General features: G+C 57.7%; 1 protein-coding gene across 2 annotated transcripts in view; it reads left to right on the top strand.

The window, feature by feature from the left end:
- OGDH (oxoglutarate (alpha-ketoglutarate) dehydrogenase (lipoamide)) overlaps positions 1-8142 on the top strand; it is a 33488-nt gene extending 25346 nt beyond the window's left edge. For both annotated transcript variants that reach the window (XM_010000309.1, XM_010000385.1), the window contains exons 8-22: positions 18-197; positions 1163-1291; positions 2296-2475; positions 2802-2954; positions 3603-3705; positions 3886-4014; positions 4942-5092; positions 5179-5306; positions 5390-5568; positions 5727-5798; positions 6249-6371; positions 6874-6946; positions 7526-7689; positions 7781-7935; positions 8022-8142. In XM_010000309.1, coding sequence (XP_009998611.1) covers positions 18-197; positions 1163-1291; positions 2296-2475; positions 2802-2954; positions 3603-3705; positions 3886-4014; positions 4942-5092; positions 5179-5306; positions 5390-5568; positions 5727-5798; positions 6249-6371; positions 6874-6946; positions 7526-7689; positions 7781-7935; positions 8022-8142 — 2040 coding nt within the window. The remainder of the gene's footprint in view (positions 1-17; positions 198-1162; positions 1292-2295; positions 2476-2801; positions 2955-3602; positions 3706-3885; positions 4015-4941; positions 5093-5178; positions 5307-5389; positions 5569-5726; positions 5799-6248; positions 6372-6873; positions 6947-7525; positions 7690-7780; positions 7936-8021) is intronic.
- The last annotated feature ends 1151 nt before the right edge of the window (positions 8143-9293 follow it).

Here is a 9293-nt window from a genome sequence, read left to right as displayed (position 1 = left end):
CCTTTCTCTTTCAACAGGGCTCTGGGGATGTGAAATACCATCTGGGAATGTACCACCGGCGGATTAACCGTGTCACTGACAGGAACATCACCCTTTCCTTGGTGGCAAATCCTTCTCACTTGGAGGCAGCTGATCCTGTTGTTCAAGGCAAGACCAAAGCGGAGCAGTTTTACTGTGGGGACACAGAAGGGAAGAAGGTCAGTAGTGAAGTATGAGGAAGCTGGTGGGAAAGTGAAGAAACCCACTGGTTTTTGTTTGCTGTGTTCCTTCCCCTGCTGTCACCCTGACTTTTCCCCCTCATCCTTCCCTGCTGTCTTTGGGGACACCCCAAGCTCTAATTGCTGCTCCCTCTTCTGATCAACTGCCTCAGCTGGGCTGTGGGGAACAGCAGACTCCAAACCCATGGTTGGGCAGCAGTGAAATGAGATGCATGCAGGGCGCTTGGCAGTAGGAGCCTCGAGCTGAAGGATCTTAATGTGACCAGGGATATTCATGGACTGGGAAAGCTGGAGCTGGCAGCAGGCATTGGCACCAAGGTGGGGGAGCAGGCAGGGAGCAGGTTGGGGAGAGTTGGTTTGTGGCTGATTCATTGCAGACCTGTCTCCAACACCAAGAAATGGAAGGGTGAGATCAAAAACGCTTCCCTTCCTCCTACACCCCAGGGGCTGGATATAAATAGACAAACTCTGTCCTCATCTGACTGGCGGTGTCCCCAGCCAGCCCTGGGCACCAAGACAAAAGGACGTCACTGAAGCTGGAGTGAGCTCCCGGCCTGACTCCCTCCTGAAGATGTTCTGGGGTGAAAGTGTGGGGGAAAGGGTAATTTTTCTCATCTTTCCCCAGTCAGAAGGCAGCTTTGCTTTGAAATGCATGTTTGGGAGTGGGACTCTGTCCCACTGTCCCATCGTGGTAACCCAAGTGTGCCACCCTTGCCCAGGGTCAGGACTGGTCGCCACAGCCTCCTCCCCAGTGGTTGTGTACGTGCCATGGCTGGCTGCACTCCGATCCCTTGGGAAAGCATCAGGAGTCTTGATGAGCTGCTCCGTGTCCTTTCTGGGACATTGAAAGCTTGTGCAAATGAGAGTGTGCCCTTTTCTGGCAGCTGCCCCTGCCCACCATCCCCACAGAGCCCCCCGTGACCACCGTGCTTTCCCATCTCCAGGTGATGTCCATTCTCCTGCATGGAGACGCTGCTTTTGCTGGGCAGGGCATCGTGTATGAGACCTTCCACTTGAGCGACCTACCCTCCTACACCACTCATGGCACTGTTCATGTCGTGGTGAACAACCAGGTAAGGAGCAAAACCCCTGCAGCTGGGCATCCTCTGTGGGCTCAGGCCTGGATGGCAGCTGGAAGCAGGCAGTAGCTGTTTCCCATCTGGTGTTCCTGGCATGAACCATGCTCCCAGGAACAGCAGGTACTTTCTACCTAGCTACTCAACAGCAGCAGCTTGTGAGTCCAGCCTGGTGCAGAGGCTGCCCAACCTGATGCTTGGTGTGCAAAACCCCACAGGGCCAATCTGTTCTGTCTCCACCAAAACCAGAGGCATTTCACTGGAACCAGCTTGTCCCCACAGATGCAGCAGGATGAGGGCCCAGGTGCAGGCATGGGGACAGTGCTGGGGACACAGGAACAGGCAGGTTTTCCGGCAGGAGAGTAGTGATAGAGGAACCCCCATCTTGGCCACAGCAGCCAAGCTGTCCTTGGAGCTGCACGTGGTCTTGCCTGGTGCTTTCCTGGGCCAGTAAAATGCAGCTGCCCTGCACCAAGCCAGCGTGAACATCATGGGGGCCATGGACATGATCCAAGTACCTCTGCTCTGGAGACAGATGGGGTTGTTCAGCCTGGAGAGGACAAGGCTCCACGGAGACCTTAGAGCCTCTTACAGTACCTGAAGGGGCCACAGGAAGGCTGGGGAGAGACTTTGGACAAGGGCAGGGAGGGATGGGATGAGGGGGAGTGGTTTCAAGCTGCAAGAGGAGAAAGCTTCGGAAGAAATTATTCCCTGTGAGGGTGGTGAGACCCTGGGAACAGGTTGTCCAGAGAAGCTGTGGCTGCCCCATCCCTGGAAGTATTGAAGGGCAGGTTGGATGGGACTTGGAGCAACCTGGTCTGGTGGGAGGTGTCCCTGCCCATGGCAGTGGATTGAACTGGATGGTCTTTAAGGTCCTTCCAACCCAAACCGGTCTGGGGTTGGATGGTTCTATGATCGGTGTCCAAAGAAGGAGTGGTGGAGCAGAGCTATGTCCCAGACCCTCACCACCATGCTGGTCCTGTCCCCTCCACTCCACACAGATTGGGTTCACAACAGACCCCCGCATGGCACGCTCCTCCCCATACCCCACCGATGTTGCCCGCGTAGTGAATGCCCCGATTTTCCACGTCAATGCGGATGACCCAGAAGCCGTTGTTTACGTGTGCAACGTGGCAGCCGAGTGGCGAAGCACATTCCATAAGGACGTGGTAGTGGATTTGGTAAGAAACATGGCACAAGGCTTGATCCTAAAGCTGTGCTCTGCTTGGGACTCTCACCGATACCTCTTGGTGTGCATCTCCTGAAAGCTCAGGCTTCTTTTCAGGGCTTGTCTGGCCCTTTTGATGGGAAGGGAGGGAGAAGGTGATGTAAAGCAAGGTAACAAGGCACTTGGAGAGGCAACGTTGTCTCTGTACAGAGACTGCCCTTGCCTCTTACACCAGGGACGACACGTTTGGGTCCCTCCTGGGCTGTTTTGCACCCTTCCTGAGTACCTCTGACCACTTCCGGAGCTGCTGCTTTCAAAGGCTCTTTCCCCTCCCGGCAGGTTTGTTATAGGCGCAATGGTCACAATGAGATGGATGAGCCCATGTTCACGCAGCCTCTGATGTACAAACAGATCCGGAAGCAGAAGCCAGTGCTACAGAAATACGCAGAGCTGCTGATTTCTCAGGGGGTAGTAAATCAGCTGGAGTATGAGGTACTGTCACCTGGGGCCTTGGAGAAAAACTAGGCGGCATCTCTGGGGAAAACTACTCGTGTGGTTGAGACCTGGGTGTGAAGGATGGGCCTTGGTGATGGGCCCATTTGTGCATGTCACCTAGAGGTGGCAGAGCTGTGCTAGGTTTGGGCGAGCACTGCAGACCTGGTGACAGCAGGGTTGGAAGCTGAAGCTTGTCCTTGAACAGTGCCAGCTCTGGGCAGTATGAGAGCAGACAGATGATCCCAGTTCAGGGATCACCTGATGGCCAGCGCAGCATGGACCATATGGCTCTCAACCATGGCATCGACCCCTGGGAGAGCTGAGCTGGGCAGCACTGGGGCTCACCATGGTGTGGGGTATCAGAGGCAGGGTTCCTGGCTGAGCTCTGCTGCCCTGGCAGCAGCTCTGCTGGCTCCTCCGTGCATGGTGCCACTTCACAGCATCTTTAGGGCTGGAGGCGAGTTGAAGGTTCAGAGGGCAGCAGAGCTGTCCTGTGGGGGACACCAGCCTCCAGCAGCAGCTCTGCTCTCCAAGGCTCCCCCTGCTGTGGGATCTGCTGTGCCCACCAGCGCTCTTGCAAGCTTATGAGGCCCCAGGTTGAACACCCCTCACTAATGCTTTTCCACTTCTGGTTCTGCCTTTCAGGAGGAAATTGCCAAGTATGATAAGATCTGTGAGGAGGCTCATGCGAGATCCAAGGATGAAAAGATTTTGCACATCAAGCACTGGCTGGACTCACCCTGGCCTGGTAAGTCAGGTGACATTGTGGAGGATCCTAGCAGAGATCCACGTTTCTCTAGGGCCCTGGCAGCTCCTTTCTAGTAAGTCACTCTGGTGGGGAGGTGGCTTGGTGCTCTACACTCCTGGCATCCCCACCCTTGCTTGAGAGTGTTGGTGACCAGGCATAGGCAGACTCCTCTTCCTGCAGGTTTCTTCACACTGGATGGCCAGCCCCGGAGCATGACCTGCCCTTCCACTGGTCTGAATGAAGCGGACTTGACACACATCGGTCAAGTGGCCAGCTCAGTGCCAGTGGAGGATTTCACTATCCATGGAGGTAGTAGCTTGTGGAAACTGTGCCAGTCTGGGCATTAGTTCCAGAGAAGATGTGAGTTAGGGCTAGAACATGGCCTGGAAGGAAGGAATCTGTTACATTGCTTCAATATGCATCACCAGCAGGTTGAGGGAAGGGATTCTGCCCCTCTGCTCCCCTCTGAGGAGACCCTAGCTGGAGTGCTGGGTCCAGCTCTGGGGTCCTCAGCACAGGACAGACATGGAGCTGTTGGAGTGAGTCCAGAGGAGGCCACAACAATGACCCCAGTGCTGGCAGAGCTCTGCTGTGCAGAAATGCTGAGAGAGTTGGGGGTGTTCAGTCTGGAGCAGAGAAGGCTCTTGGAGACCTTCCTGCAGCCTTCCAGTATCTGAAGGGGCTTACAAGAAAGATGGGAAGAGACTTTTTATCAGGGCCTGTAGTGACAGGGCAATGGTTTTAGCATGAAAGAGTTGAAGGTTAGATTGTACAAGGGGAAGAAATGTTTTACCATGAGGGTGGTGAGACCCTGGAACAGGTTGCCCAGAGAAGCTGTGACTACCCTGGAAGTCTTAAAGGGCAGGTTGGATGGGGCTTAGAGCAACCTGGTCTAGTGGGAGGTGTCCCTGCCTATGCAGGGGGATTGGAACTAGATGATCTTTAAGGTCCCTTCTGCCCCAAACCCTTCTGAGACTATGAGAATTTGTTCATGAGGGACCTGTGATGAAGGGAAATGAACTGAGAAGTAACCCCTCCTTGGAGCTGATCCTTCCGTGCAGCTCAGATTCTCCATCCCTAGTTCATTCCCCTGGCAGAGGTGGGTCCATTCCACTGTCCTCAGGCATTTGCAGTCAGTTGGTGGGCAGGTTGTGGAACAGAGACAGATGGTGTCATTCGAGCTGCCTCCTGTGCCTTCAGTGAACCAGCTTCTGTAACCAGCTTCTGTCTGGGCAGGTTTGAGCCGCATTCTGAAAACCCGTGGGGAGATGGTGAAGAACCGGACGGTGGACTGGGCTCTGGCAGAGTACATGGCCTTTGGCTCCCTCCTCAAGGAGGGCATCCACATTCGCCTGAGTGGCCAGGATGTTGAGAGGGGGACATTCAGGTAAAGTTGTGCCTTTGGTGGCCATAAAGGCCATTCTAGCCTTTCCAGAAGGGATCTGAAAGGTGACAAGCTTTCCTTTCTTCTAGCCATCGCCACCATGTCCTGCACGATCAGAATGTAGACAAGAGGACCTGTATCCCCATGAACCATCTCTGGCCCAACCAGGCTCCTTACACTGTCTGCAACAGTTCTCTGTCCGAGTATGGTGTCCTGGGTGAGCAAGGGGGGTCTGTACCTGCTGCCTGGGGGAAGGCCACTCCAGAAGGATAACCCCTTTGCTTCACTCATGTCCCTCAGGATTCGAGCTGGGCTTTGCTATGGCCAGCCCCAATGCCTTGGTGCTTTGGGAAGCCCAATTCGGGGACTTTCATAACACTGCTCAGTGCATAATCGACCAGTTCATCTGTCCTGGGCAGGCCAAGTGGGTCAGACAGAATGGCATTGTCCTGCTGCTTCCCCATGGCATGGAGGGCATGGTAAGGATACCCTCCCCCCTCAAGTTGCCTGGCCAGCACCAGAAGCAGAGCTGAGGGCAGAGGTGGCAGGTGGCACTGCTCATGGCACAGCTGTGCCTGGCATTGGCCCCTCATGCCAGTCTTGCCCCCTCTCACACTTCCCTGCCTGCTCCCTGCAGGGTCCCGAGCATTCCTCTGCCCGCCCGGAGCGGTTTCTGCAGATGTGCAACGATGACCCTGACGTCTTCCCTGTGAGTGACGGCAGCTCTGGGCTCAGCCTGGCCCTCCCAGCTCCCACTGCTGCCTGGAAATGGGGAGGGGAGCAATGACACCCATCTGGGCTCTGCATGATGCTTGCACTGGGACGGTGTCATGGAACTGGCAGCTGGAGGCTGGGATGCTCCAGGCTCCTGCTGCAGTTGGGTGGGTTTGGGAAAAGGGGCTGACCTGAAGGCTGCTGGGCAGCCTGAGGCTGAAGTGGCCCCAAAAGCAGTATACAAGGAGGCTGCTGCCCAGCCCCGGGCTGCCCCGAGGAGTGGGGCACAGACCTGCAGCCTCTCCTGGGTCTCTGTGGGTCTGTGTGAGCTCTAGAGGGGGAGCAGAGGGAGGGAGGGGTCTGGGTCCTGCTCCCCCCCAGCTGCCCTGGCTGTGGAGTCCAGAGGCATCTTGTGATTCTTGCAATCCCACACTCACTGGGGCAGAAATTGGATGACTTTGATGTGCGCCAGCTCTATGAGTGCAACTGGATAGTTGTGAACTGCTCCACTCCAGCCAACTTCTTCCACGTTCTGCGGCGCCAGATCCTCCTGCCCTTCCGCAAACCGGTCAGTGCCAGCAGCGCTACATCCCTGCCAAACCTGGGACTTGGGAGGGTTTGTTCTGGCACCTCAGCAGCAAACGTGGCCAGCTTGCCCCTGCCCTGGCCAAGGGCCTCTTGGTTCTTAGGGCTGGGTTGGTTGGACAAGCTGCCGCTGGCTCCTGTGGGCCAGGGTGGCTGAACTCCCCTGTGCTCCCCAGGGAGGTCAGAGACATTGGAACCAGTGGGTGTTGAGAAATAGCCCACTGCAGCCTTCAGCTTTGGCTGTGGGGGTAGACAGGTCCCCACAGCACCTCAGCCTTCCCAGGGGAAACCCTGACTGGTGAAGCTGGTGTTGGTTGGAACCAGTGCCTGATGTGGCAGTGCACAGCAGCTGAGCGGGAAGCAAATCTCTTAGGCTGCTCCAGTGCTAGGATGGGGGGGCGCAGGTCGGTGCCTTGGCTGTTGCTCACAAGGGAGGTTTTTCTGTTGAGACTGATACCTTATTCTGCCTTATCTCTCTTCTCCAGCTGATAATCTTCACTCCAAAGTCACTGCTGCGCCACCCTGAAGCCCGCTCCAGCTTTGACGACATGCTTCCAGGTATGCCCAACTTGGTGGTGTTTGATTCCGCCAGTACCGCTCTGTGGGACAGAGGGTGAAGAAAGGAGTCCCCCTTTGCTGGGGGGTAAAGTCTGCCTGGCAAGAGCCACCCCATGCTGAAGAGCAGCTGAACAAGGCTGATGCTGCTCCTGTGCTTCTGTGATGGCAGCACAGCACACAGGCGGCTGTCCTGCAGCACTGAGGCAACGAGCTGAGCTGGGCTGGGCTGTGCCGTGCCACACTGTGCTATGCTGGGCTGGGCTGTGCTGGGCTGGGCTGTGGCTGCATGGGGATGGTTGCAGCCATCTACCCACCCCTCATCACTGCTGAGTCTGGTGACCTGGAGGGATGTGACACAGTTTTCCAGGCTTTGCTGTGGTGGTTCCTCCATCGGCAGCCACTTCCTGCTGGGGTTTGGCAGCCCTGGGTCCAGTGGAGCCATGATGGTTTGTACTGGGAGCTGGACTCGGTGCCAGCTAGTCTGGCTCTGCCTCTTCAGTTCTTTAGCCAAGGCTGGCAGGGCACATGGGTGGCTGCTAGCATGGTGTCCTGGTCACGGTGTCATCCTCTCCCCTGCAGGAACCCACTTCCTCCGTGTCATCCCTGATGGCGGCCCTGCGGCCCAGAGCCCTGAGCAGGTGAAACGGGTCCTGTTCTGCACTGGCAAGGTCTACTATGACCTGACCCGCGAGCGCAAGGCCCGGCAGATGGAGGCTGACGTGGCCATCACCCGGGTGGAGCAGGTGAGCAGGCTCCAGCCACCCCCACGCTGGCTGGCTGGGGATGATGCGGCCCCCATAATGCCCCCATGACCCTGCTCCATGTCCTTCGCAGCTCTCGCCGTTCCCCTTTGACCTCCTGCAGCGGGAGGCCGAGAAGTACCCAGCCGCCGAGCTGGTGTGGTGCCAGGAGGAGCACAAGAATCAGGGCTACTACGACTATGTCAAACCTCGGCTCCGCACCACCATCAACCGCGCCAAGCCTGTCTGGTAGGGACTGTGGGGTGACCATGATACTGGTGGTGGGGGTCTGGGGGATGCAGACTCCACCTCACCCCCCAGTTTTGCTCCCACAGGTATGCAGGGAGGGAGCCAGCAGCTGCCCCTGCCACTGGCAACAAGAAGACCCACCTGACGGAGCTGCAGCGGCTCCTGGACACAGCCTTCAACCTTGACGCCTTCAAGGACCTGGCCTGAGCGCCAGCAGCAGCATGTCCGTCTGTCTGTCCCCCGCTCTTCTCTCCCCTCCCTCAACTACAGACCTTGTGAAACCCCACACAGTGCCTGCAGTCCTTGCGCCGCTCGTGTGGGTGCAGTGTCCTGGTGGGCCAGACAGGCTGGAGCTGCCACCTGTCCCCCCCGGCAAGCGAGACCCCCACTCCCCGTGGGCTCTCCTCTGGGGGCTTCCAGAGCAATGGATCCAACTGCCTCCCAGTTCTCCCAATCTGGTGTTGCATTTGTCTCTGTGGGGGAGAGAGACAAGGTGGCCGCCCCTCTGCAGGGTGGGTCTAGGGGGTCTCCAAGACCTCTCTAGTTCCTAGGGAGCGCTGCCCCCTCTGTCCCCACCCACTCCAGCCTGGGGTCACCACTCGGCTGGGTCCCTTTATGGGGGTGGCCCCTGGCCACAGCTCACTTCGGCTTCCCCGATAACCCCCATGACCATGGGTGGTCGCATCGCAACCCTGGCTGCTTGCACACGTGTCATCTCTCCAAGTGGGACCAGATCAGTGGGGACCCCAGCACAGGCTCTGTCCCTTGCATGTATGTTCTCACACAATGTCACATGCAGCCCTTTGTCCCACCCTGTGTCACAGGCACCTGACGTGTGTCAAACCTCATTGCCCTGCACATATGCACCATGTCACACCTCCTTGTGTGCTGTCACACGCTGTGACAGGTGGCCCACCCTGCTGTCACGCTCACATTGTGCCACATCCCCTGTGCACATCGTGTCACATCTACTCCCAAACATGGTGTGTGCTCATGGACTGGCACTGGTGCCTGTGTCATAGGCACCTGTCATGCAGGCCCCACCCTATGTCACACCTGCTTTTGCACACGCATGTGCTCTCACGCCCTAACGCGTAGCCCCCGCTCCCGTCTCGGTGGGACACGCACGTCATGCCCCGTGTCACAGACGCTGACGCAGAGCTTGTCCCACGCACGGTCACACACGACCTCCCGTGTCACGATATCCCCCGCCCCTCCCTCCCCCTCTCGCTCTCCCGCTCGGTGCTCGGCTGCCCGCGCCTGGCGGGGGGCGGGGCCGTGCATACCGATGAGCTCGCGGCCCCATTGTGCGCACAGCCCGGTTCGGTTCGGCTCGGCCAGACTCGGCCTTGCCCCCC

Source organism: Chaetura pelagica, unplaced genomic scaffold (assembly GCF_000747805.2).
Source record: "Chaetura pelagica isolate M959 unplaced genomic scaffold, ChaPel_1.0 scaffold290, whole genome shotgun sequence".
NCBI lineage: Eukaryota > Metazoa > Chordata > Aves > Apodiformes > Apodidae > Chaetura > Chaetura pelagica.
The sequence above is the reverse complement of the archived record's forward strand: the minus strand, read 5'-3'. Positions and strand labels throughout refer to the sequence as shown.